General features: G+C 37.0%; 5 protein-coding genes across 8 annotated transcripts; 4 read left to right on the top strand and 1 right to left on the bottom strand.

Moving 5' to 3' along the window:
- Positions 1-1,477: 1,477 nt before the first annotated feature.
- On the top strand, positions 1,478-5,476 carry LOC133714740 (probable protein phosphatase 2C 38). 2 transcript variants are annotated; one of them, XM_062140994.1, is made up of 5 exons: positions 1,478-1,876; positions 2,235-2,770; positions 3,447-3,814; positions 4,430-4,666; positions 5,021-5,476. In XM_062140994.1, the coding sequence occupies exons 2-5, from the start codon at positions 2,446-2,448 to the stop codon at positions 5,243-5,245; spliced, it is 1,155 nt and encodes a 384-aa protein (XP_061996978.1). In that variant the 5' UTR covers positions 1,478-1,876; positions 2,235-2,445; the 3' UTR covers positions 5,246-5,476. The 2 variants fall into 2 exon arrangements, with proteins under 2 accessions (XP_061996978.1, XP_061996979.1); XM_062140995.1 differs by lacking the exon at positions 1,478-1,876 and having other exon boundaries at positions 2,634-2,770; positions 3,430-3,814.
- Positions 5,477-5,736: 260 nt separating this feature from the next.
- Positions 5,737-8,380, top strand: LOC133714741 (protein IN2-1 homolog B-like). Its single transcript, XM_062140996.1, has 10 exons — positions 5,737-5,947; positions 6,083-6,154; positions 6,287-6,347; positions 6,651-6,737; positions 7,120-7,218; positions 7,296-7,401; positions 7,486-7,562; positions 7,709-7,816; positions 7,972-8,052; positions 8,145-8,380. Exons 1-10 carry the CDS (start codon positions 5,760-5,762, stop codon positions 8,154-8,156), a joined length of 891 nt encoding a protein of 296 aa, XP_061996980.1. The 5' UTR covers positions 5,737-5,759; the 3' UTR covers positions 8,157-8,380.
- A 767-nt stretch (positions 8,381-9,147) lies between these two features.
- LOC133715034 (protein IN2-1 homolog B-like) lies at positions 9,148-11,817 on the top strand. Of its 2 annotated transcripts, XM_062141340.1 has the most exons (10): positions 9,148-9,402; positions 9,570-9,641; positions 9,827-9,887; positions 10,205-10,291; positions 10,670-10,768; positions 10,845-10,950; positions 11,038-11,114; positions 11,262-11,369; positions 11,448-11,528; positions 11,607-11,817. In XM_062141340.1, exons 1-10 carry the CDS (start codon positions 9,182-9,184, stop codon positions 11,616-11,618), a joined length of 924 nt encoding a protein of 307 aa, XP_061997324.1. In that variant the 5' UTR covers positions 9,148-9,181; the 3' UTR covers positions 11,619-11,817. The 2 variants fall into 2 exon arrangements, with proteins under 2 accessions (XP_061997324.1, XP_061997323.1); XM_062141339.1 differs by having other exon boundaries at positions 11,448-11,817.
- Positions 11,818-12,188: 371 nt separating this feature from the next.
- LOC133715032 (CDP-diacylglycerol--glycerol-3-phosphate 3-phosphatidyltransferase 2) lies at positions 12,189-15,683 on the bottom strand. Its single transcript, XM_062141338.1, has 7 exons — positions 14,834-15,683; positions 14,276-14,373; positions 14,097-14,147; positions 13,842-13,955; positions 13,188-13,244; positions 13,000-13,085; positions 12,189-12,864 (listed from the first exon to the last, which is right to left on the bottom strand). The coding sequence occupies exons 1-7, from the start codon at positions 15,348-15,350 to the stop codon at positions 12,744-12,746; spliced, it is 1,044 nt and encodes a 347-aa protein (XP_061997322.1). The 5' UTR covers positions 15,351-15,683; the 3' UTR covers positions 12,189-12,743.
- Positions 15,684-19,675: 3,992 nt separating this feature from the next.
- Positions 19,676-27,645, top strand: LOC133714380 (uncharacterized). 2 transcript variants are annotated; one of them, XM_062140483.1, is made up of 18 exons: positions 19,677-20,089; positions 20,633-20,702; positions 20,874-21,488; positions 21,591-21,776; positions 21,869-21,982; positions 22,171-22,229; positions 22,539-22,605; positions 22,726-22,777; positions 22,871-22,963; positions 23,054-23,137; positions 23,292-23,698; positions 24,302-24,363; positions 24,478-24,547; positions 25,186-25,266; positions 25,364-25,465; positions 25,887-26,011; positions 26,430-26,547; positions 27,097-27,645. In XM_062140483.1, the coding sequence occupies exons 1-18, from the start codon at positions 20,013-20,015 to the stop codon at positions 27,277-27,279; spliced, it is 2,565 nt and encodes an 854-aa protein (XP_061996467.1). In that variant the 5' UTR covers positions 19,677-20,012; the 3' UTR covers positions 27,280-27,645. The 2 variants fall into 2 exon arrangements, with proteins under 2 accessions (XP_061996466.1, XP_061996467.1); XM_062140482.1 differs by having other exon boundaries at positions 19,676-20,089; positions 22,726-22,963.
- Positions 27,646-27,796: the final 151 nt, after the last annotated feature.

The raw sequence follows: 27,796 nt of genomic DNA, 5'->3' as shown, positions 1-27,796 counted from the left end.
TTTTCTTCACCATTTAGCCAATCTCAAGAACTTACCGAAAGAAAGCTTTCGTCAACTTATAACATACTAATGTTTATTTTCAACTTATTTTTTAGTGCATGCATTAGATATCAAAACTGACACGAAGGAGAGCGACAATGCATATACCAATCTAACCACGGAGGTTATCAGTAGTCTGGTAGTAGCTCTTTAGTGAAGGATTATGGGTTGTAGCAGCTCATTTTGTTTCTTTATCAGGGTTTTAGTTGTTGGTTGGGTTTATCAGTTAGGTTTAATAAGTCACTACTCAATTGGGCTAGGATTTAGGGGTCTTAGTCTTATCGCTGTGTCATTTGTATTACACTATCTCACGAATTATGTGTTATAATTTTGGTGTCTTCTTGTTATTAACTTGATTGTGAATTGCCCTAACACGTGGTCTAATAATAATGGGACATGGTACGAAAGATGGTGAGATGATTCATCTCGATGTTAATTGTGACTTGTGAGGTTACATTATGACATTGAGATTGATTGACTATCAGTAGCTCATAGAAAATGACAAGCATTTTGATTAGAATTTGCATCTCATCGACTTGTGGTAGGAATAAGTGAATAACCGCCGGACTCTAATTTATGTTGTCATTCCTTAGTTGTAAATCTGTAATCGTTTGGATTAATAAATGAAGTTTCTTATTTTCTCATAAGAAAAAAAATCTACTAAATACAAAATATGAGATTTTCACAAATTATAATAAATATATTGAATTTTTGAAAGATGAGTCAAACATATGACTTCAAACTCAAGTTATTTCACGGTTCTTGTGGTGAGAACACAACGAACTATTCTTTCGCTTTTACAAAAAAAAAAAAAAAAAAAAAATACTAAGTCATTTCTAAAAACCCACAAACTGAACAAATTGAAAGCCTAAAAATCAGCACTGAACTAATCATTGAGAAACACAATCGTGTATAAAAAAGGAAAACGAACAAAAAAACCTTTGATTTTGACCAAGCAATGGAGACAACACCATTGACTCAATTGTACTTTAGAAATAATCACTAAAACATTTACTTCACTGAGTGACGATTGAATTTATAGAATACCAAACTTGATGTATTGACACAAACCATATTCACATTTCTACATCAACTTTGTAAATTGTTAAAAACAGTCATTTTCATTGTTGATTGAGAAGTAGTCTAACTGTCTCCTCTAAGTAAACTAGCAAGTCTACAATTTTGATGAAGGGTCATTTTCCACCTATTGATTGATGGGGTGCTCAAAGATATTATTCATTGGCTAAACAACAACTATTACAAGTTGGGGGGTCAACTTTATTCCCAAGAAATTCCCCAAAACACACAATTTAGCAAGGTGGAAAATTCTTTCTTTAATTATTCTTGAGAGGGAACCTTCATTTGGCTATAATAAGGAGAAGGGAAGATGAGTAAAAGTTGCCTAAAATGGTGGTTTGTTGGAGGTCAAAGTCAAAACCCCAGCCCATAAATTAGAAAACCAAAACTGAAAATCCTACCCAAAAAGCCTTCAGCTCTCTCCCTTTCGATGGTTTGCAAACCAAGGGCGAGGGGTTTGTTGTATTGTATGCATAATCTCTTTCCCTAACCAAAAACAAGAACAAAAAAAAAACACAAAAAAGAAAGAGAACCCATTAAACCTTCCAATCTATCTATCCCTATCTCCCTCTCTCTCTTTTGGTCGATCCAACTTCCCACGTTGTTTCTGACAACCTTTTTTCTGTCAGAACATTCCAAATCTGCTTCATTGGGTGTCTTGGTAATCTGGATAAAGCTGTCATTTTGAGCTCTCATGGTAATTGAATTTTCATAAGACAAAAGGGTTGCTGCAATTCCTCATAACATAAGCAACACAAAGGTAATCAGCTTTTTTATTATAATTACTTGGCAGTAATTCCAACTTTGTATGCAGTTTTGTACATACCCATGTCTCTGTTTGATCTTAAGAATATGATGGACAATTGGGGTTTGGTTCTGGTATTTGTCTGCCAATAAAGTTTGTGTCTTTCAGAAACTACCCATATTAGTTTGGTCTATGGACTGATAAAGTTTGCATTTTGATTGTTGAGATTGCTGTTATGCATTTTGATGTTCGTCTCAAAGTTTCTTTTTAGTTTTTTCTCTCCTTTCAATCTGTTTGATTTGTGTGTTCAAAAAAGACTTTGATCATGTTTGGAGTTTAATGTTTTTTTTTTTTGTGTGAAATTTATATGCAGGTGTTTGCATACCGATCAGATTGTTCGATGCTTTTGCTTCCCTAGAGATTAATGTCCTTATTCGTGGATGAGTGTTTGATTTGTGGAACCTGTTATTTGCATTTTGAAATTGTAGGGAAAATAGTGGAAAGACTAGGATTAGATCATGTCCACAGCATATACTCGATCAATCATTTACTTGCCGGATCATTTGGTTGAGAATATGTGAGGTATGGTATCAGCTACACTAATGAAGATTATGGCATCGTGTTGGAGACCTTCTGTTGAAGGTGAAAATTCTAATAGAGCTGGGGATGCGAGTGGTCGAGTTAATGGTTTATTGTGGTATAAAGATTTGGGAAACCATGTTAATGGTGAATTCTCGATGGCAGTAATTCAAGCAAACAATTTGTTGGAAGACCATAGCCAACTTGAATCCGGACCGTTGAGCTTGCTCGAATCAGGTCCCCATGGAACATTTGTTGGAGTTTATGATGGACATGGAGGTCCAGAAGCAGCCCGATTTGTAAATGATCACCTGTTCAAGAATCTCAAGAGTATGTTGTTCCTTGACTTGCACCATTTGTTATTTTACCGGATCTCTTATAATTCATTTTTTCTACTTGTTGAGAAGTTTTGGAATTAAAATATGATAAATAGTCCTGTTTCATTCTAGACTTTTGGTGATGGCAGAATTTGATATATTAATGCATTTTGGTCATTGTTTTTCAAATGTCTTACATTTTGCCATAGCCATATGAAAGTAGTAGTACTAGCAGTAAGGTTTTGCCAATTTGGTGCCATTTTTGCATGCTTGCCACAATGTAACATAGAAATTAGAGATCATTCAGATTCTCTTTTGGTGGATTTGGAGCTTTTCTGTCTAGGCATATCTTCATAGTCACAGTTTATCGTAATGTAATATTGTTAGGCCAATAATGTTGAATTGGAACTGGAATTCGGTGGCTATTGGCCCAAAAAAAAAAATGAAAGCTAAATCTTAAACTAAGTATAGAAAAGGCAAATAGACAAACATAGCAGAGACCGCATAATTTGCTTTGAGCGCATGTGTCCTGACTCCATCAACCATTTAAGAAGCTTTGTGTATATATATGCATGATATACATATGAATATATGATAGACCTAGATATCTCTATATATTCCATTACTGCTTTCATCTTTATAAGCTAATGCATATATTTACTGACTTGACAGCTATTCTCATGGTGCAGAATTCACATCAGAGATTCAGGGAATGTCAGCTGATGTTATCACCAAAGCATTCTTGGCAACTGAAGAGGAATTTCTATCTTTAGTAAGGAAGCAGTGGCTGATTAAGCCACTGCTTGCTTCGGTTGGTGCATGTTGTTTGGTAGGCATAGTATGTCGTGGACTGCTATACATAGCAAATGCGGGAGATTCTCGGGCGGTGTTAGGAAGACTGGAAAAGACCGTCAAACAGGTAAAAGCTGTTCAGTTATCAGTTGAGCACAATGCAAGTATAGAATCTGTGAGAGAGGAACTGCACTCGTTGCATCCCGATGATCCTCGGATTGTGGTAATGAAGCACAAGGTGTGGCGCGTGAAGGGTCTGATACAGGTGATCCTTTTTCTTATATGCTCTAAATCTCTTGTTGATACAGGAATATTTTTGTGCAATTAAAACAATGTTTTGACATCTTTTTTCAACATAAAATTGATGGCAAAGAACGTTACTAATCTTTCAAAGCACACCAAGTTTTCTAGATCCAGGTCCTCTGTTAGACCTGCAACTTAGCTTTTCTTTTTGTCTTGCTGTGTTTGGGTCTTTTTAAGACCTCCTTGTAACCATAAAAAAAATAAAAAATAAAGTACACCAAGTTCTTGGATCATATGACCTGGTGCCGTATGGAAATCGAGTTTTTTTATTAGATTACAATAGATGGATACAGTTCGTTTCGGATTACTATGAGACCTATAGCTGGATTCTATTTTTGGGTAGATACTTGGGCTGTGTTTCGCGTCCTGCCCCATTGGAATGCCCCTGTTTCCTAACCAAATTAGCCTTATATCTCTGACTTCTTTCTCTTTCTTGCATTATTTGGTGAAGTTAAATTTATTCTCATTGTGAAAATCTACTTAACCCATTAATAAATATGCATGGCCCCTTCTCAAAGATGACATGACGTGCAAAATGGAAGAGCACTTAATTTAGAGTGATTTGTTTCTGTTGCAGATTTCAAGGTCCATTGGTGATGCCTACCTGAAAAGGTCGGAATTTAACAAAGAACCTCTGTTGGCAAAGTTTAGACTATCAGAACCCTTCCACAAGCCGATCCTTAAAGCTGAGCCAACAATATTGGTGCAAAAACTCTACCCCGAAGATCAGTTTCTCATATTTGCATCGGATGGCCTATGGGAGCAGCTGAGCAATCAGGAGGCAGTTGACATTGTTCAGAACTATCCACGTAATGTATGATTTTCCTTTCATGTTCCGAATTTCTTTTGTGTTTATTGGGTGTTATTATGTTGCTGTTTCTAAATAACATTGGGGAAGATTTTCTCCTCTTGCTATCAGAAAATATACTCTTCCCTGGCTGCCTTTCACATTCTTTTATCACCTTTTTATATTTCTCATGTCTCATAATGTATAGTGCTTATAGTGCAATTCAACCCAAAAGAATCATTGTGTTGACAAAACGAGGGAGGAATTTGGATCATAGTGGATTGTTCTTGTTTGTCTGATTGTCATTGTGAGCTCAGTTGGAAATTATCTATTGTTGGAGTTGCTATGAGACCTACTATAATGTGTGCCATATTTATGCAGGGAATTGCAAGGAGACTTGTCAAAGCTGCACTTCGTGAAGCAGCAAAGAAGAGAGAAATGAGATACTCAGACTTGAAAAAGATCGACCGAGGGGTGAGGAGACATTTTCACGACGATATTACAGTAATAGTTCTGTTCCTAGATACACATCTGGTCAGTCGTAGCCACTCACACGGGCATCTGCTTTCAATTAAGGGAGGTAGCGGCGTCCCCGCCAACACCTAGATTAGGAGGTTCTAGTCATCTCTCACGCAAACCCCCTGTTTTCTTCATTTGTACTGAGAAATGAGCTGTTTGTTTTCTTTACAAAGAGGAGAGGTTAAAGGCAGATTTTTGGGTTTTTTTTTTTTTTTCCTTCTTGGTTTTCTTTTTCTTCCTCTACTGATGTATAGCCATATGCTTCCTAAATTCTTTTATTTCTTAAATTTGCATAATGCCACAACAGATTTCAGTATAGAGATGGATAGTCAATGGCTAGATAAAAGAGTGAGTGCCAGGAGAAATGAGAATAACTTCTGCAGAACTTGAATAATTTGACTACTCTGTTACCTTGACAATAATGGAGAACTTGTCTTTGAATACAAAAATGTGTGGATGATACAGTGTTCTTGATTAACCAAGAAGGCCTGTCTTTTACCTTGATTTCTATATATAAAGAAGATGATGACAAAAAATATATATATACATGAACCCTACATATACATAACAACCTTTCCAATCCAACCAAAACAAACTGAAAATGACTTCCACTTTGAAAGTCAGTTTCAGAGGCATTGTACCTACTTCATCACCTCTGAAGTCTCGACCACACGTTTTAGACTCATTGTATGTAGCCAAGTTTCCAACCACCACCATACTATGTCCTCCTAAGCTTCGACTTCAAGCTAAAACAACCAGAGCTTCACTCTCTGCAACAATGGCAACTGGGTATGTTACACAGCTTGCTAGAAAACGAAAAATTACAGTGAAATTTAATCCAAAGTTCCTTTCTTCTCCAGCCCAATAGCTAAAGTTTTGAGATTCTTAACTAGCTCTTACTTTGGTTTTGATTTCTGTGAAAAGTGTGCAAGAGGCTCTTCCACCAGCTCTTACTTCTACCTCAGACCCTCCTTCAATCTTCGATGGGAAAACAAGGTTGGTATTGATTACTAGCATTTGTAGTGTTCAATTTCTTGTTGCCAATGTGTTTGTTTCAATGTCAATTGTACTATTTGGGTTTAAGAGAATCTAACTATTGGAAATGTTGGGGTTTTTATGTTGTCGAAGGTTGTATATATCTTACACATGCCCATTTGCACAGCGTGCGTGGATTGCCCGGAACTGCAAGGTTGTTTCTAGATCACTTCACAGTCTGGTTTTGCTTGAATTTGGTCTCTTTTTCTGAATTACCTTGTCAGTGGTAGCACAAAAGTTTAAGAAGAAGAAAAGGAATTTGAGTCTATATACTTTTTAGCTTTGCAAATAATGAATAGGGTCCTTGTTTGTTGTGTCACATAAAAATCTTTATATTTTTTCTTTCACATACTGTTTTCTGAGCGAGCAACAAAACTGGAGTGTGAACATGTCTTTAGTGTTCTTGTTTACGCCACAGGGATGACATCAGTTTAACCCTTAAGTTTGTTCAATACAGGGATTGGAGGAAAAGATAGAATTGGTTCCTATTAATCTGCAAGACAGGCCTTCTTGGTACAAGGAGAAAGTCTACCCTCCTAACAAGGTGATTTTTTTTTTAATAGAGTCTGCGCTTCAAAATCGTACAGGGATAAAAGGTTGTTTTCATATATTTTTGTGCTGATTTGAAGGCACAGGTTCAATGGTTCATCTTCTAAAACCCAAAAGTAGAGACATAGCTAGATTCAGTAAAGCCATAATGAATAATATCATAGTAATAATGCAATGAAATTCTGCTAGTTCATGGATCATCTAAGTTCCTGATTAGCATGGAGTTTTATGGAAATCTTACTGGTTGTGCTCTATAATGTATGAGTGAACTACACAAAACTTGTATTAGAAACATTAGAGAGACAAAATGGAGCTTCAAACCTATGTTGAAGCAGGTGCCATCACTGTAATTTCACTGAAATGAGATTTCAATGCAGGTGCCATCACTGGAACACAATAACGAAGTCAAAGGAGAGAGTCTTGATTTGATTAGATACATCGACAGTAACTTTGAAGGGCCTTCACTGTTCCCTGATGTAAGATTTGTGGATACTTTTTTACATATTATTTGACTTCTCTCTAACATACAAAAGCTCATAATCTGTAAATATAGGATCCTGCAAAGAGAGAGTTTGCAGAAGAGTTGTTTACCTACACCGACTCCTTCAGCAAACCCGTGATTTCCTTTTTTAAAGGAGAAGGAACTGAGGCAGCTGCTGGTGAGTTGACTGTTGACCATTTTGTTCTTTTGATGTTGTTCATTGGAAATAAGCTAATGTAAGCATAATGTTATGTTGAAGCAGGTGCTGCATTTGACTATATTGAAACTGCCATTTCCAAATTTGAAGATGGACCTTTCTTTCTTGGCCAATTCAGTCTGGTAATAAGCAGCTATATGTGCTTTCTACTAATCACTTTCAGTTTCCATTTGTCTTAAGCTTTAAAGGCAATCAAAACCTGTCTACTAAACTTATCAAAAGTCGCTCGATCATTTGGAAAGTTTCAAGTGTCATTCTTATTTTTCAGGTGGATATCGCTTATGCACCATTCATTGATAGATTTCAGCATTTTGCATTGGATGTGAAGAAATATGACATCACTGCAGGGAGACCTAAACTAGCAGCATGGATTGAGGTACAATATGATTCAAGTGATCTTTCCTTACACAATTGCCAATTATAAATCGTAAACATATGGATCCCACAATAGTATGTGTTACTTGCAATGCAAAAGGTTCATCTCAGTTCCACTGAAAAGACTACTCATGAGACTATATATCAATTTTATAGGAGATGAACAAAAATGAAGGTTTCAATAAGACCCGACGTGATCCCAAAGAGCTCGTTGAAAGCTACAAGAAACGCTTTTCGGTAAATTTCTTCTTGCCGCATCTTAAGAAGTAAATTCTAAATAAGTTGCTGCCAATAATAATACTAAATTCTTAAATGCATTGATTATGCAGGCTAAGGTCTGAGATGTGCATAAACAAATTGGAAGGGGTGCTGCAGATGTTCCAAATTTGGCTTCCATTTTCTCATATCTTTGTATGCCACTGCTAAGTACTAATAATGCATTCTGGGAATATGGTGAACCATATCATGTAGTCAGCTCATTGCCTATTCCTTGTATCTGCAACTTAATATTAGTCTATCAAATTCTGAAGTTACATTGTTGAAATCATTTTTCCAAAACTGTAAATCGCCCTCACTCACTCCTCATGGTTTGTTAATGATAAAGTAATCTGAGGTTCGCATCCAAAACCAATTGGCAATGGATGGAGTGGCCCAAACCCTTTTCCATGTGGGATGTATATATTCTCAACACGCCCCCGCACGTGTGGCGAATTTTCAAGCCATACACGTGGACAACTTTGGGTGACGTGGAGCCCGTGTGGCCGTTAGGCATGCACACGTGGGTAACCCTCTCTGATACCATGATAAAGTAATCTGAGGTTCACATCCAAAACCAATTGGCAATGGATGGAGTGGCCCAAACCCTTATAAACCCATAGGCAAGAGTTAATTCTAGCAACAATGTTAGCTCCGCGAATTCAAGGTAACATAAGAAGGTCTGAAATGTGATTTCAAACCCAGTAATTAGGCTAACTGTTTCTAGACATCATGTCCATGGTGCTCATTTTGAGTTCATCACGTACATGACTCAAATTTGCATTTTCTGTGAAGCAAACTTGTTGCGAACGGTCACTCTACCACTTCTTCTGGTTGACATCACTCTCTGCATATATCAGCTTTTCAGTTTGACCATATAGGTGGAGGTTGTTTTCGTGGTTTTAGTTGTTACTTGGTTGAAATTGAAACATTTTACGCAAAATGGTGATTAGTTTAACAAAAATCAAAACAATATGGTGCAATCTGAAAGTACCTAATACCTTAGAGGGTGGAAATATGACTAGCCCACCTGCTTTTTTTTTTTTTTTTTCTCTCTCTCCTCCAACAATATATAAGTACATAACGAACTCTCATACCAACCTAAAGAACGATGACTAGTTTGAAAGTGAGTTTCAGAGGCACTGCTCTTCCTTCTTCTTCACCTCAAACTTCCCGGCATCACTTTTCAGATTCAGTCACTTTTTCTCTCCCCAAGAAATCAGTGATAGCCAAGTTTCCAAACACCACTATACCATGTCATCCTAAGCTTCGTCTTCAAGCTTCTTTTGGGAAGAAGACCAGAGCTTCAGTCTCTGCAATAGTGGCAACTGGGTAATGTCACTAGTCTCATGTTAAGTTTTACTTGCTAAGAAAATGTGAAAATTACACATGACAACCAAAGTTTTCTACTTTTCTTTCTTATTTAACCCAGTAACTAAAAGTTGTAACAGTTCTAGAATCCGTGTATCTTATTTTGATTTTGTTTGTTTTGTAAAAAGTGTGCAAGAGGTTCTTCCACCAGCTCTTACTAACAGCTCAGTCCCACCTACACTCTTTGATGGGAAAACAAGGTTGGTTTAGGGTACTAAATTTGCAAGTTGCATTTGTTTTTTTTTGGTTAGCTTTTGTAGTGTACAAGTTCTTGTAATCAATGTGTTTGTTTTATGCAAACTGCATAGGTCTCATTATATGGATTGGTTTGTGTGGAATCTAAGTATCTAACTATTGGAAATGTTGGGTTTTTATGTTGTTGAAGGTTGTATGTGTCTTACACATGCCCATTTGCTCAGCGCGCATGGATTGTCCGGAATTGTAAGGTTGTTTCTAGATCACTTCATAATCTGGTTTTACTTGATTTTGGCCTCCTTTTCTGGTTTACCTTCTAAATGAAGAAATGAAGTTTGAGGAGAAGAAATGAAGTTTTCAATCTTTATGCTTTTCGGCTTTGCAAATATTGAATGCTCTTCTGAGCAACCAAACTGGATGTTTATGCATGTTTGCCATGTTGTGGAGAATTCTTAATGTTTGCTTGTATGTGGAAAAATCTTACAATGTTGACTATAATGGTACTTTGGTTATTCTGGTTTTCGCTGTGAGGTCAAACCTTTTAATTCTTGTTGATTACTGGAAACAGGGATTGGAGCAGAAGATAGAATTGGTTCCTCTTGATCTGCTAGACAGGCCTTCTTGGTACAAAGAAAAAATTAACTCTACTAACAAGGTGAGATATTGTGAATAACGATATTGCTGCATTTAAATAACTATGTATAAGGTTTTTCACTTGCTTTTGTTGCTGCATTTGAATGCATTAGTTGAACTGTTCATCCTCTAAAGCTCTAAAGTAGTTACAGGATGTAGCAAACCCATAATAAATAGTATAATAAGTTGCATTGGAAATTATGGAATGCTGTCATTTCACTGGACATCTAAAAATGGCCTTGATGTGGAGCTCATAGATACCTCACTAGTTTTGGCATTTAGTTGCACTAGATCGGTATCAGAAAAGTTAAGAGAGAAGCTTGAGTTAATGAACCTAGGAATAAGCTCTAACTTGTGAGCTTAAGTAACTGCAGTTTGCTGATGTGGAATCTGAATGCAGGTGCCATCACTGGAACACAATAACGAAATCAAAGTAGAGAGTCTTGATTTGATTAGGTATATCGACAGTAACTTTGAAGGGCCTTCACTGTTCCCTGATGTAAGACTTGTAAATACGTTTGTTGCTCAGGTTTACTTCCCTCGATATTACAAAAGCTAATAGTCTTTAAATATAGGAACCTGCAAAGAGAGAATTTGCAGAAGAGTTGTTTTCCTACACCGACTCCTTCAACACATCTGTGTTTTCGTTTTTCAAAGGAGACAGAACTGAGGCAGATGCCGGTGAGTTCAGCATTAACCACTTGCTTCTTTTTGATGGTATTTAAGTTGCATATAAGCTCGTGTAAACATGGTGTTATGTTAAAGCAGGTGCTGCATTTGACTATATTGAAACTGCTCTCTCGAAATTTGAAGATGGACCTTTCTTTCTTGGCCAATTCAGTCTGGTAATATAGCGGCTATATCTACTTTCTGCCAAATAATGATTTAGTTATCATTTGCGTTAAGCTTGACAAGGCAATCAAACCTGTCTACTGAACTTATGAAGTTGCTCAATCAGTTGAAGTGTTTCAAGTTTTGTTCTTCATTTTCAGGTGGATATAGCTTATGCTCCATTCATTGAAAGATTTCAGCCTTTTGCATTGGATGTGAAGAAGTTTGACATAACTGCAGGCAGACCTAAACTGGCAGCATGGATTGAGGTACATGTGTTTTGAGTTCATCAATGATTCTAAGACATGAACTTGTACATTACTCATGTGACTATTTCAATGTTGTAGGAGATGGACAAAAACGATGCTTACAATAGAACCCGACGTGATCCTAAAGTGCACGTTGAAATCTACAAGAAACGCTTTCCAGTAATTTGTTCTTCTGCAAGTTAAGAAGTCAATTTCAGAGTTTTTGCCAGTTCTCAAATCATTTCATCGATTGTGCAGCCTCGGGTCTGAAATCAGCGTAAACTAGTTGAAGGGTAGCTGCAGATAAATTTTGCTTTCCTTCTCATCTCTGTATGTCATTGTATGGTGAACCAAATCATGTAGCAAACTCATGAAAATCACTAAAGCCATTTCAAAAGGGCAGTCTAATTAGTGATTCGAATCTTCATTTCTTGTATGATAATCTAGCTGAACTGGGATTTGCAACTTTCTTATATGATTAGTAATATGCAAAGAGGAACACTTTAAATATAGGGAGATAATCATGTCCTGAAAAAGAGGGCCTTGATTTCCTCAACTTTTGTGATTGTTTAAAGACACGAGTAGGCAAGTAGCCTTTGCTTTGAAAACTATGAATATTTGTACATCAATTGCTATGGAAAAGTAGCCACTTGGGATATTTAAATTGAGAAGTTCAGTTTTTGAGGACATGGAAAAGCACCCATGTCCTAAAGGACCTAAATCCAGGTTCATGACAATGATGGAATTGCAGTGACATTCAAGATACAGTTTTTCCCTGATTGAAAATATAATCAATCTTTATAAGACCTAGAAAAAGAAGTGAAAATGTTTCTCCAAGGATATAAAAGTAAACAACTAAGAGGAACTAAAAAAACTGTTTCTTTGTAATTTAGGTTTACACTTTCAAAAAATCAACAAGCATAAACCATCTCCAACACCAAACTTCAGCAGCAAATGAATTAATAATGCATCCCCCAGCCTCACCTCGGCTTCAAAGAACCAACATCTTGCAAATAAATGGGCTGATAAAAGAATTGAACCAAACTGTGTAATGTGAGGAAAGTTTGTTTCAACATCTGTATCCCGAATATTATCCCAAAAAATCAGACCAACCTGACACTCTGACAGCAGTGAGAATATAAAGTCGTTGGGGGCAACCACTAAAACACAATGACACTACCCACCCCGAAATATGAAATTTACTTAATACTGCAGGAACTTTAGCAATAATGTTATCCTCCTTCATCAACTATCAGCAAAATGCTGCTCCAATGTGCGATAACGGTCATCAATGGGATCATGTACAGAGCACTGACAAGTAGTTCACATTTGAAATGATTGCTCAGATGAGAAGTATGTATATCCGTAAGAAGATAGAGCAGCAGCACCCACAGGCTACCTCAGCAGTACTTTCCATATCTTGCTCATATACACAGCTAAAGACCATACAGCAAGCCCTGCTGATATATAAAGCAGAACAACCCCAGAAGCTACTACAAACTCTGGCCCTCCAAGACTGCACAAGTTAATGGGAAGCAAGGGGTCAGAAACTACAAACAATGATCCAACAAGTTTGTTGCATAAATGATCTCTTTCATCTGCATCGACATAAAAAGAATATCCCCAAAGCCAAAAAAAACAGACAATGTACCTGCTATCTCGGGTGGCCAAGAGGATAGTTAGTGCGATCATCTGTGTGGCTGTTTTCCACTTTCCCAAGTTATTTACAGCAACAGCCTGAAAACATTTAACATCCAAGTGATTCCTTGCAACGTAAAGCTTTTTAAGATTGGAAATAGAAGATAGTTGTCTTCAGGTGGCACGGGAATGGAAACAAACCTCTAAAAGCTTGGCGTTCTGAGAAGCAGCCCATTCTCTAACTGCAGACATGGTTATCTGAAAATAAGAAGCGAATTGATTAATACAAGGCAATCAAGTCAACAGGGATCCGAAAAACTAAAGGATAAGAGCGGTTGCACAAGGGAAATCAAGAGAAATAGAGGGGTAGGGGGAGAAAGAGCATTCGATAAGATAACTACTCATTGGAGTCTACATAGGCAAACTTTCAAATGAGCCCTAAGACTTGGTCAACAGAAACTAAATGACAACATGGACATCCATACAGAAAGGAGTAGCAGGCCCACAGTCAACCTAGAATTGATAAGAACACCATACATTTGCAAACTGCAGTTTAACATTCCACTGTATTAATGATAACCTAACCCTCACATCTTGGAAAGATGCAATTGGACTCTCCACCATGTAGATGAGGCCCAATATTGTAATGTTAAATACAGGCAAAATACCTTTCCTACTAAATCTAACTTCCTACTGCAAAATCACAATAAAATCTAATTTTAACAAATAACAACTACAAAATATACCAGTAAAGAGTCAATCATAAGTTCATAACAAGAAATGCAAGAAAAGCAGGCCGGAGTAGATGAATTCATAATTAAGGAAATACAGTAGACAAGTAAAATCATATAATACCTCTCTACCTATTATGGCAATTGAAGGAACAACCAATAGCCATGGCACTTGCCCAAATGCAGCAACATCTTGAGGTCTGGAGCACAATAAAACCAGCGTAGCAGCAACCATGAGCTGTATTTGGCAGGAAAAAGAATCAACTTTAGAACAGTAAAAGAGCTTTAAAATAATAACAAAAAGCACTCTTTTCATTTTGACCAGCTGATATTGACAATTGAAAGTGTTTACTTTATACTTAATAACAAAGGCAAATACCTTATCAGCGACTGGATCCAGAAATGCACCAAAAGCAGATCCTAACCTCATCTGAAATAAAAGGAAATTAATCAAATTATAAAATTTCAATCCAAAATTTAACAAAAAGTGTCTGTCTTTAGAACTCCCAGGACTAAAAGACAGTCTTTCAGAGTCGAGATAAAGAAAACTAAGCTAACCTTGCGAGCAAGATAGCCATCAAGCCAGTCAGTAATCGCCGCAGCGATGAATATACTTGTTGTAGCAGTTTTTCCCAACCAACTATCCACATAGAAAGCTACAAGAACGAGGGTAAAAAAACCCATGTTAGCCATATCAAATGCAAGGGCATTATGCATCCCAACCAAACTCCGCAAAAAACACCACGAATGCACACAAAACCGAGATATCTGAGCAGACCCAAATGGCAAGTATAAAAACCCTCCAAGATGGGCACCAATATCACTAACAACCATATTAGCCTAATCAAATGCAAGAACCAAATATTTGAGCATATCTGCTCCAATTTTATTGGAGAATCTAATGCAATGTACCCGAACCAAAGCCGGCAATGACTCCAAATGAATGCAAACCACATAGAATTGAACATGACCAATTGACTACTCCAATTTTATAGATGATCCAAAAATGTTAGGCAGATACAAACAAAACCGTCATCAAATTCGAAGCAAAAGATTCATCGAAATCAATCAATGGAAAACTGAAAAATTGAGATTAATGGGGGGGTCGGAAAATACTGGTGATGAGAACGGGCACGGCGGCGACGCGGCCGAGGGTGAGAATGGTGGGCAAGGTGAGCAATTTAGGCGATTGATGAGGAGGCGGCGTTGATTGGTCATCGTGATTAGGGGAAAGCAATCCGTCTTTATCAGCGTACAATTTGCTGTCGAACCACTCATGGCCTTTATGATTCTGGGAACCCATATCGGCCATAAGACCACCCTCTCCTTGATTCTCGGAGCGACCGCCGCTAGCAGATGAAGAAGATGGAGAAATGGCCAGGCATTTATGTGGGCCGCGGAATCTGGGCCCAAGCAGGAGACTTGAGGAGGGTGGTGTTATCCTCCACCACTTGTATTTGAGATTCTTATTTTGGTTTTGGTTTTGGGTTTGGAGGGTTGTTGGGTGGTGGGTGGTTGTGAAGGAGGAGCGAGAGAGAGAACGAGGGCGGACCCAATTGGGGAGGAGGAGATTTTGGGGGTGGGGTTTTATAGGAGAGGTTGCTGTGGTCATTTTGAGCACAAGGGCTGACATGGTTTTTCGTTTTGGTCTTGGGTGTGTGCTCTCTATACTAGTTCTACTTCTACTACTCTACCCCCCCCTCCTACCAATTACCTGCTTCTGCTTTTGTTAGTTTAAGCTGTTGAGCTGAGCAGAAGAGGGGGAAAAGCGGTTATTAAGTGATTTTGGGGGAAGCACTTTCCGACTTTGGCTCTGGCTCTCTCGTTTTATTTTTTCTGATTCTTTGTTCTGCTTAACTCTGTTAGAGCCGGAGAAAGAAAGGCTGGGTGGTGTTTTGATTCGGTGGAGGATTCTAGAGGGAGGTTCAGGGAAACCTATGTCACTTCTAGAAATGCTCTGTTTCCTCGGCGGGGGGAAAAGAAAATGGAAATGTACTGGTCTTTTAGAATTTTTGTCTTGTTCTTTTGTGTAATTTTTTGTTTTTGTTTTATATGGTGGTTCTAAGTAGGAGGAATTCGTGGTTCTCTTGTGGTGCGTTTGGATGAGAAAATTATAAAATCCGTAGGAATTTATAAATGATGGAATCTTTAATTCCATCAATCTAAAATTCCATTAATTGCAATTTCTATTGTTTGGTTGCATCTATTTAGGATTTGAAATGTGTAATAAATTAAGAAAGTTTAAAACAAATAAAAAGATAAAATAGAAAAAAGTCTTGTTTTGGAAATAAAAATTGAATACTGCAAAGGAATTCGTAAAAGACACCTATTTTGGTGGAAATTGAAGTGAAGAATTTAAATAACGAATTCCTTCGTTTTTTTCCACAGAGAAATTTAAAATTTCAAATCTGATAATGCCAAACGAGGGAATTGACTTTTAGGAATTATGAAACCCTCACTTTCAATTAAATTCCATCATTTTTTCCCTCATCCAAACACACTCTTGGTGTTATAAGAGTCGAACTCAATACCCCCTTAAGTTAGTGACTAGATTGACTTCTTGTGGGCTTAAACGGGTTATAATCGCGTTATGTTCATATTGATTGCTTAGGACATCTCAAATAAACTAGCTATATATAAGTTTTAGACAATTTAAGTAGACTAGCTATATATGAGTTTTAGGCAATTTAGGAGACGAAAATCAATTTTATTGTTGGAATTGCTTTTATATTGTTTTTTTTTTTTTTTTTTTTTTTTGAATAAAGGGCTGGTGCGGCTGCCCTCACGCCTTAATTAATGAAACTGTAGAATACATGTGGGGGACATTAAGCCTAAACCCCTGATTACAATAAGCATCTAGAGTATGTCCCGAAATGATATCAGGAATCTCTATATTGTTTTCTTTTATCAATGTTGGAAACTTCATTCTCAGAAAAAAAAAAATGTTGGAAACTTAATTAGAGAAATACAAAGAAAAATGTTGGGAAAAAAAAATCCCTAAATTATACGGATAATACATTTTGGTGCATAAGGAGGAAGGTGGGAAGGCTGCCCAATTTGGTGGGCAAATCCTCCTAAAAGCCAATGACACCACGCGGTCAGTGGCTTGGTTGGTTTTTATGCTCATCCATTGCCAATTACACGGAAAGGGCTAAAGAGACAACCATTTGTTTGATGTAAGCTAAAGCCTGAGATACTTGTCATTCCGAAGTGATTTGGTTCGTATAAAGAGCCTTAATGAGGTGCAAATAGCCTGTTAGGATTGAAGCTCTGAAACAGAATTTTTATGGTTGCTAATACAATAAGGAGTCAAAATGCATGCACTTCGAGAATTAGACTATTAAACGCAATAGAAATATTTGAGTAACCGAATATAAAAGCAAACTACTATTAGTCTTATTTCTCCGTCTTACAAAAAATATATATTATACAACTTCTAAAATCATAAGACTATTTTCGATCATTTCACATTACATGCGTGTATACCTTAAGCATCAAGTTTCGATTTCATGACCCAATACTCTCTCTATATCAAGACAACACAACGAGGAACAATTAATATCTTAATTCTATCATATCTTGGAGTTGAAAAATGTATGCCAGCCACATTATATCACACCTCACCCAAAGACACAAATCCTTATCTTAAGCCTTAAACCCAGTTAACATTTGCTTCTGCAAATCCAAAAGGCAGATCACAGGTGTAACTTCAAAGCAAGTAGAAGGTTCTCCTCGTCCTCAGAAAATGAAAACCGAATTCCTAAGCAATATTAATTTGCAAAATCAAAAGCTTTGGCCTCACATTAGTATTATTGCCAGATCCTGTGTATTGTTATCTTGTACCGACACAAGCTTTTCATTTTCAAGACCTGAAACCTGTGCCCGTGTCATTTGGCATTTACGAAAAAGGGCCTTTACACTCAAATATGGGGACATCAAATGCACTCCGCCGACAGGCCGCACTATTTAAATCGAGTCAAAACCAGAAAGTTCATATAATTACCGTCACCTTGTGTGTTAAGGCACTCATGATTTCAATAAAAGCTTAACAACTCCTGCAATTTTATGACTAAAAGTAAATAATTAGGCTTTCAGAAAAGTCGATAAAGATCGGCTTCGTTTGGAAGGCCACGTAATTGATGAAGTCAAGTCTTTAATTCAGTCTTTTTCTAGTTGTAGTAGCCATGTTTTGAGACGAGATGACAATAAAGTTGTCTATCGTTTAGCAAAAGATGCTTTGAAACTTAGTCAATCTTTACTTTGTTTAGAGTCGGGGCCAGCATGGCTTCATCAGTCTGTTAGTATGGATTTACAGTGTGAAGTCTAGTTGGGTCAAATGCTCGAAGTGTTTGATCCTAAAATCATTGTATCCAGTTCATCATGAATCATGAATGAAGTATCATTTTGATTAAAAAAAAAAAAAATCGGCTTTGTGCCGTAGTAAACTTTTTTTTTTTACATAAAATAGTAGCCGAGTAAGCTATTTTTTATATATATAAAATAGTGGTCGAGAGTAACTTGGATATGGCCCTTCCCTAATGTATGTCCTATTGCGTCCGCTCCATTTGCAGCCTACCATGTTTTTACCAGACCAACTCCATTAAATAGTAGTAAACTAGTTTGAGTCAAAGTTTAAAATTTTGATTGCGTCGTAATCAGTAATTTCAATAACAAAAATCTTGATAATAGTTTTTGAAAAAATTTAAATTCATATTCTGAGTTTATTATTTTGTATGAAGCTGGTTTTATCCGCATGAAGAACTGGTACGTAGGTAGATTATTATAACATTGGTGTTGAAAGTAACCACGTCTTTGCAACAAAAGGTGAGCTTTGCATATGGATACGATACGGTATGAAAATGATAACCGTGGGCGGTGGGCCTCCATATTTTGCCTTTGTGGCTTTACTCATTCATTTCATGTTTGCCAAATGAGGAATTGTGGATAAGTCCCCTTATTTTATGGTTAATTTTGAATATTTAGAAAATGCCATCGGCCCATAATACCTTGAATTTACATATTCCATATGTAGAAATCTTTCCTATTTTTTCAGAAAATTTGACTAGATAGGAATTCCAGTATCTCTTATTTAGTAACTTGCACATATTAGTCTATGCAAACTTTATAAAGAAAAGTCAAAAAAAAAAAAAAATTTTATAAAGAAATAAATTTCATGACTGTCGTTTTCTTTTTAATTGATCATATCGGCACTTGATTATCTAGGCAATTGGATGTTTATTTAGATTGTTTATATTTTCTCATTATTCATGTAGTGGTCTCAAATAGTTTTGGTAGAGAAATAACACAATTTGTAAAATATGGTTAGTCCACTTCGAGCCTTTAAATACTTGACTTCCATACCAATGCTTTTTGAGGTGATTGTCGAGTATCCTTCTAAATGTCTTTTTACTTTTTTGCAAAGTTTAATTTTGATGCAGAAGTCTCACTTACAAATGAGTATGCCAAAAAAAGAAAAAAAAATTTAAGACATATGAAAACAAAGAAAAATATTTTAAGAAATAATTATTCATACGTTTACTTTAAAATGTAACTAGGTTTTCCTATTTCTTTAGGGATCCGATCATGTTGTGGGTAGTGAGTAATATCTTTATAAATTTACCATAAAAAAAAACTCAATGATTTTCAAACTAGTATCGTACAAAATAATTTTTATAGTAATTTATAAAATAAACGCTTATGATTACAACCGTATAAAATTACTGTTGATCTTGTGATTTGGACCAAACACATCCAAAATGGCATGATCGGAAGCCAGATGGGAATCATAAATGAGCATTCTACACATATCTGACCCCATCCAAGATCCGATTTTCCCCAACAACCCCATTTCCCAATTTTATTTTCCTTTCAGGTCCAGTCAATATTACCCAAAAACTTCTTCTAAACAATAAAAACTTTTTTTTTGTTTGGTTTGGTCATAGAAACAATAATAACTTAAGCATGGAGAAATAAACCTGTGTCTCCTCGGTCTCGAAGTCCGTGTCCAAATCCATGGGGGCTGCACATGTAATAATAATGTGACGCCAATCTCGCTCTCCTCTCCTCTGCATGTGCCTAGTCTCTCCCTCTTCTCTTCTCCTCTGACTCTTCGACTCCCTCAAAGCCAAAACCAATCTCATCGATTTCTCTCTCTCTCTCTCTCTCTCTCTCTCTGGTCTTAGTCTCAGTCCAAGTTTCAGTCGCCGAGAAAATCAAGGCGAAGAAGAAGAAGGAGGAGGAGACGAAGATCTTCGTCGTCGCCAACTGAAAAGTCCTACATCTCCGCCGATCCGGAATGAAATCCTCCTCCGTCGCCGCCGCCGCCGCCAAGGCCACGCTTAATCCGCTCAGTGTCGCCTACGAGAACAAGAGGTACGGTTTTTTCTGTGCCACTACTCTCCCTTTCGTCCACGCGTAGGTTTTGGAATTCCTAGCTATATGCTTCGGTCATAGTGATTTGGCTGAAGCTGAGTTAGTGTTTGAGATCGGAGCTGTTCGTTTGGTATTGAGTGTGCCTTAATGCGGTGTCGTTTAGTGTGGATTGGGATTGAGATGAGTCGATTGTGTGATAAGGAGTTTAAGATCCTGATTGACTGGATTTAGTTTAGTGTGTAGTTTTGGTAGGATTTGTGTTTTCGTTTGCTTTTGAATGTGCATTGAGGCAATGCCGAGCTCTATGGGAAGTAGAATATGCCGATTGCAGGTAATCGGAGCCCGGCGGTGCTCGGAGTTTTGTTTATTTATGGTTTTTGGTGAGATGATCTTTATAATTGGGGATATGATTGGGAATGCACTGTGTGATCTTATTTAATGAGGCAAGTGTTATTGATATTTAAGAAGAAGCAATAGGTGGGTGGATTTTACTGTGCTTATTTATTGGAAATTTTGAATGAACCGGCATTGGTGTTTTGACAGGGATGCTTATGGATTTGCGGTGAGACCTCAGCATGTGCAACGCTACCGAGAATATGCCAATATCTACAAGGTTTTACTCTATCTTAATTTCCACTTTCCAGTTGACGTTTCGGGTTTGTATGAGAAATGTGTAAAGAACGAACGCAGAACAGAATCTCTACTTTTATGATGTATAGTAAAAGAACTGGTGTTTTCCTCTTCACATATTGTACTTGATTATGTAAGATACTTGTGCTTTCAGGAAGAAGAGGAAGAAAGATCAGAAAGGTGGACCTCTTTTTTGCAACGGCAAGCAGAGTCTGCAAGATTGCCCGTAAATGGATCATCTAATGCAGAAGATAACAAGGCCTTGCAAGCTGAGAGGTCAGAGCAAGAACTAGATTCCAGTTCAGAGAAGGGTGTTGATGGCGATGTTTTAGGTGACCAGAAGCCGGGTTCGAATTCTCCAATAAAAAATGATAGCGAAATGGAGGAACTGGCAGCGAAGGAGACAAAAGCTCATGGGATCCAAATATGGAATGAGATTAGATCATCCCTTCACGAAATTGAAGAAATGATGAGTATTCGTGTAAAGAAGAAGAGCAATTTATCAAAGACAGAGCAGGACACGAGAAATGGAAAGCCGGTTCATCCTATTGAAGAGTTTAGACCCCCAAAAGGAGCATCTGAGGAGGACTCTGAGGACGAGTTCTACGACATGGAGAGGTCAGACCAAGATGCCCCTTCAAGTGACAGTATAAATGCCTCTGCAACAGGTGCTGCTTCTGACGTAGTCCCTTCAGAATCCTTATCTCCTTGGAAACAAGAGTTGGAGGTTCTTGTTCGTGGGGGAGTACCCATGGCTCTGAGGGGAGAGGTGCATTTATGTTCTCAATTTGCTTCTGCTTATTTGTTTCTATATTTCATGAATATCACTGTAATTAGCAAGTTCTATAACTGCTTCAGTTCAATCTTTCAGCTTTGGCAAGCATTTGTGGGTGTGAAGGTGCGGCATGTTGATAATTATTACCAGGATCTGCTAGCTTCTGAAACTAAAGCTGGCAGTGATGTGGAACAACAGAGCTTGGACTCAGACATAAATAGCAAGTTGTCAACAACTGATTCTGCATATGTACCCGAAAAGTGGAAAGGACAGATTGAGAAGGTTATTCACTTCTTTACTCTGTCTGTGCTATTTTATTTGAAATTATTCATCTATCCAAGTGCTTAACTTATTGACAATGATTTGAACTGCAGGATCTACCTCGTACATTTCCAGGTCACCCTGCTCTAGATGTGGATGGTAGAAATGCTTTGAGGCGGTTGCTTACCGCATATGCGCGACACAATCCTTCTGTTGGGTACTGTCAGGTAATCAGAGTGGAGTTGTAACATGACCCTTTTTGGAATTGTTTTTGAGATATTGTATTGTATTAAGTGTGATACTTTTCTAATTTGTTTTATTTTTGATATACCATATGATAAATGTTATCAATTATGTCCTACATTTTTTCACTTGTCTTTGACTTTAAAGCACTTCTGCTTTAATCTACATGCAGGCCATGAATTTCTTTGCTGGCTTGCTACTACTTCTCATGCCCGAAGAAAATGCTTTTTGGTAAGATGAGAAGCTTGATCAATTTATTGTCTTCCAGTAAAGAATACTCTCCAACTTCTTGACTTTTTTCGTAGTTTCTTTTCAAATTTTTTTTTTATCGCTAATCAACTTACTTTCTGAGTCATACTTATAAAGAAAAAAACACGGTACTGATTTTATTTCATTTTAGTGATATATATTTTATTTATCTTTTATGCAAGGAGTAACAATTTCCTGGAGAAATAGAAGTTTAATTTAGATAAAACTTATTAGCATAATAGTTCACATATTTTTTCTACGTGTATTTACAAAGTTGGTAAACTCTTTCAGGGCTTTGATGGGAATCCTAGATGATTATTTTGAGGGCTATTACTCTGAGGAAATGATAGAATCTCAGGTAATCTTTTCTGTGTTTCACCTTACTCATTTTGTGTACATTTGGTCTTTCTCCTCTAATGAGAAACATTAACAAAAGTAAGGAAACCACTGTTTAAATCCATATTGTTATTATTTACAGGTGGATCAACTTGTTTTTGAGGAGTTGGTGCATGAGAGATTTCCTAAATTAGGTTTGTATATCGTTACTATTCAAACAGTATATGCTTCTTTTTATACATATTTTTTGGTTGGATGGTCACATGTCACCTTTATTCATAATGCAGTCAATCATCTGGATTACCTGGGAGTGCAAGTGGCATGGGTGACTGGACCATGGTTCCTTTCCATTTTCATGAATATGCTGCCATGGGAAAGTGGTCAGGTTTTATATTCAGTAATATAAACACATTGCAGAGGTACTAAATCAAAGCTTACCTAAATTTTGATGGTTTATTATTCACTTACAGTTCTACGAGTCTGGGATGTGCTTCTTTTTGAGGGGAACCGCGTGATGCTATTTAGGACCGCACTTGCTTTGATGGAGTTATATGGTACTGGGTAACAAAAAATGTTTTTATTTTTTATTCTATCCAAGAAAAAGAATAAAATAGACATATAATGTTGATACTTGGACATGAATGTCGTATCATGTTGGCTGTAAGCACCTCTGGTTTATGAAACTTAATTTAGCTCAGTTACTTGTAGGCCCTGCACTGGTTACTACCAAGGATGCTGGAGATGCAGTCACTCTGCTGCAATCGCTGGCTGGCTCCACATTTGATAGCAGTCAACTAGTATTGACAGCTTGCATGGGTTACCAAAATGTAAATGAAACTAGATTACAAGAGTTGAGAAATAAACATCGGCCTGCTGTAATTAATGCTATTGAGGAAAGATCAAAGGGACTTCGGGCTTGGAAGGATTCTCAGGGTCTAGCTTCTAAGCTATACAATTTTAAGCAAGATCCTAAATCAATGATAATAGAAACGAAGAAAGCAGAAAGAAATGGTGATTTATCACGTTCAGAGTCTGGGTCCACTAATGCAGATGAAATTCTTATTAGCTTGACTGGGGATGGGGAGTTGGATTCTGTTCCAGATCTTCAAGAGCAGGTTGGACTCTTGAAATAAATGCATTTTGTTTCAGTCATTTACTCAGTGCATAGATTAGATCTCTGTTTTGACACACACACACACACATATTCATCAATGTACACCTGTCCATGGATTGCCAATTATTTTGCATTTTGGAAAGAAAAAGATACGCGCATGGAACCTCTTATCCACTTCTGTTATATCATCTGTGTGACTGATAGAGATTGTTTTTTTTTTATTCTTTATTTTTTTTTTTTTTTATACAACTAGTACAGTATGCACAGTTATTTGGGCTGGGTATAGACATTGAGATTATATTTAAGCTTAGAGTTGGGAAATGAGTAAGATTTTTGGTCTATATTCTATTTGTGAATAATGTCGAAGGAAAATTGTCCTTTTCTCCAGAAATTGGTATCAATTGTACCATTGGGAGAATGATTTTAACAATGTTCTGACATTCTATCCCCACAGTGTTCACTTGTACATCAAGAAGTCCCGAAACCATGGTTTATGACATAGATAGAGTATACAAGGTTTAATAATTGTAAATGCGAGGAGATTTTGAATTAAAGTATGCTACTGAGAATCCACTATGAGATTGATATAGGGTTCTACCTGCAGGTGGTGTGGTTGAAGGTTGAATTATGCAAGCTGCTGGAGGATAAAAGATCTGCTGAACTCAGGTTAATATTTTCTCTCGTCTTATGGTTTTAAGCTTATAAAATCTATACTTACATAGATGAATGTATGGAATATGTTTAGTGACATTGACATTCTTGGTCCTAACCATTTTTCAGGGCTGAGGAGCTGGAGACAGCATTGATGGAGATGGTTAAGCAGGATAATCGTCGGCAATTGCATGCTAGGGTATTAGATCCAGAAAACTTTTACATGTTGCAGTTTCTTTTATACATGTTCCCTTTTTACATGGATATTCATTGATTGAGGGGGGTCTTTATTGGCTTATTCTAAATAGCTTTTCATTTTTCAGTGTTCTCTTATTAGATTATTTTTGTTGTAGTTGTAGATTTTAGGTTAACAGTGTGTGATTGTGAGGAAAGTAAAGGAAGTGATAGTTAGTAGATCATAATTTTCTTGCTGATAGGCTCTCATTGCGGCCATTGCACCTTGCTTTTCCTTATTATCTTTTGTTTCTTTTGGTAGATTTGATCTCAGAATTACAGATGTTTTGCAGTTTCTTTGTGGATGTAAAGAGACCATGCTGGAAACAACTTTCGTTCATTTATAGCTTGTATTGTTATTACAGTTTGCTGAAAATTTGTAAACTTTTCTACACAATATTTTAGCAATAAAACAGATTCTGACAAACAAATGAGTAGCTGCTATGTACTGAAACCAGTTAGTTTCGGGCTTACTGCATCTAAATATTTTTTAAGATAAATGCTCATGCAAAGTTCTTGTGTTCTTGCATCTGTACTCGAAAGTTTACTAGTAAGTACAGTTTAGTCAGAGGCAGTTACTCATTCACTATGTCACTATGTCAGGTTGAGCAATTAGAGCAAGAGGTCGCCGATCTTCGCCGAGCCCTTTCTGATAAGCAGGAACAGGAGAGTGTCATGCTCCAGGTTTTCATTTCCTTTTCCTCTGTATTTGGAAGTTTATTTTTATTTCCTTTAATTGCTTTAGTACTTACTACTTACAAGGTCATTTTCCATCTCATAGGTGTTGATGCGAGTAGAGCAAGAGCAGAGATTAACTGAAGATGCGCGGAGATTTTCTGAGCAAGATGCAGCAGCACAGAGATATGCTGCTCAAGTGCTTCAGGTTGCATATATAACCGTACCTCTGAATTATGTTTGGACATGTATTGATGAGTAAATCTTATGTGGGATACCCCTTATAGGATTTGTTTGCTAAATTGCTTGCAATTTTTTTCCCCCTTTTCCTTTCCGTCATAGTCTTTTCCATGGGGCTTGATGTCTTTAGTTGTATACGACTATATGGTATTGGCACTAATTGTCTATTCAAAATTTGAGTGTTTTCTGCTCAATATACAATTCTGTGCTGCCAACTTAATAGAACTAGCTATTGCTCAAAATTGAAATTACTTTGTGCTGTCTGGAGAGTTTGAAATAGGTGTATATTTAGAGCATGTACTTCTATCAAACTTTTTCTGACTGCAGATGATACCATTATCTGGTGATGATATACAGTTTATTTATTTTTATATGTTCTGTCTTTGCAGGAAAAGTATGAAGAGGCCACTGCTTCCCTCGCGGAAATGGAGAAGAGAGTTGTTATGGCAGAATCAATGTTAGAGGCTACTTTACAGTACCAAACTGGTCAACAGAAAACACAACCTTCTCCACGGTACCCCTGCGAGCTTCTTATTTAGTCATTTTTGAAAGTTAATCTATGACCTGTTGTTGCTCTTGGTTTTCTTACATGTCTACCTTAATTTAGTCGTTGCGTAGTCGTTGGTGAGTTATATGAGTTTTAAGTTTCTCCTCTATCTTCATCCATACTAAATCTCTATTTTACATTTCTAAATTGTCTCTTTTTTTTTTTTTTTTTTCAAAGAGTTTCTGTCTTTCAATAGAAGAAATTCCTTTACACCTAAGAGAAAATGTTGGGATCCTGATAGATATGTAAAGCGTGCTCATGTGAAAAATCATATGCAAAGAATAAAGTCATAGCATATCAAGGATTGAAATTAGATTTACATATGTTTCGTTTCTCAATAGATGAAATTGGTAAAGTGGAATTGAAACACAAAGTTGTTTTGCAGATCTTTATCTTTAGATTCTTCACCCAGAAGCAATCAAGAGCCCACACAAGAGTTCCCTGCAAGAAAGATTAGTTTGCTATCTCGACCATTTGGACTTGGTTGGCGCAATCGCAGTGAGGTTAGTTCATGTAGACTTTTGAACTGATTTTGTGTAGAGCAGATTAAGAATGGGGTGGATGGGACATTTTGACTAAGACCAGTGGCCTTTTTGCCTGGGATTCAGCTGCCTACTTTGGTAGGAGTTGAACTTATGGGAGAGAAGTACCACTTGGCTATGAGGCCCGGAACAATAGTTATTCTTTGGTACAGTAGAAAACAATGAATCTGTCAAGCATCTGAACTCTGTTCATATAGTAAGTAGTAACCAAGGCATAAGGTTCCACTGTCACTGATATTCAGTTGCTGAGTCTATTATTTGAAACCCAATTCAATGCATTATGCTAGTTGAATGCACTAACCATTATAACACGGGAGAAATTGTGCCGGTGATGATAACAGCATTTCCATTAGTTTTGCTTTTGATTATTTAGTTTATTTATCTGAAGTTCTTTTCAAGTGTATCCTTGCACCATGGATGATATCATGCTAGAATGTTTTTTTTTTAAGGAAACTTATAAGTTCTTCTTGATCTTGTGCTATTATTATCAATTCCTATTGAATGTACCAGGGAAAAACTGCTTCCAGTGAGGGACAGAGTCCTACCACAGAAAGGAAAGAAACAAATGCAGAACTTAAAGAGGCGAATGACGGCAAGCATATCAGTGAAGGACAAAGTCCTACCGCAGAATGCAAAGAGACAAATGCAGAACTTAAAGAGACAAATGGCATTGAAGTACAAGATAAAGTGTAGAACGGTGCAAGTTGTGTTGATATCCCTATAGATATTCGCTGCCCCAATAGTAATACCATCATGTGGTATTAGTTCGGTAGATGTTACTTTCTGTGTATGCCGGTCCAGGGTGCAATAGTTTTGATTTCCTCGTCTTTAATTTGTCAAAGACAACCAATTTTATCCATTCATTGTTTGACTGTTCATTAAGTAGTACTAGAGTTCAGGGGAAGAGTACAGAAAATATGGTAGTATGGTTTACATAGTTGTATAATCTTCATCAATCTGTTTGTATGACACTTTTCTAAACGTACAGTTCTTAGTTACCTCTAATGAGGGTCTCTTCCAGGTTGATTTTCTAATAAAAAATTGTCAGTACTTGGTTCATACAGTGAGAATTATTGCGTTTCTTCACTCTAATATTCTGTACCATCAGTACTGTGTGGTTGTACATGATACTTGTGCCCAGATCGGAAACTCTTATTGTATGTTATTCAATTGTGAGATGGGATGAAGCCAATCAATTATACTCCACGAG

The sequence above is a fragment of the Rosa rugosa genome, chromosome 6 (genome assembly GCF_958449725.1).
Source record: "Rosa rugosa chromosome 6, drRosRugo1.1, whole genome shotgun sequence".
In the NCBI taxonomy this organism is placed as follows: Eukaryota; Viridiplantae; Streptophyta; class Magnoliopsida; order Rosales; family Rosaceae; genus Rosa; species Rosa rugosa.
Note: the sequence above shows the minus strand (reverse complement) of the source record. Positions and strands in the feature narration are given on the sequence as shown.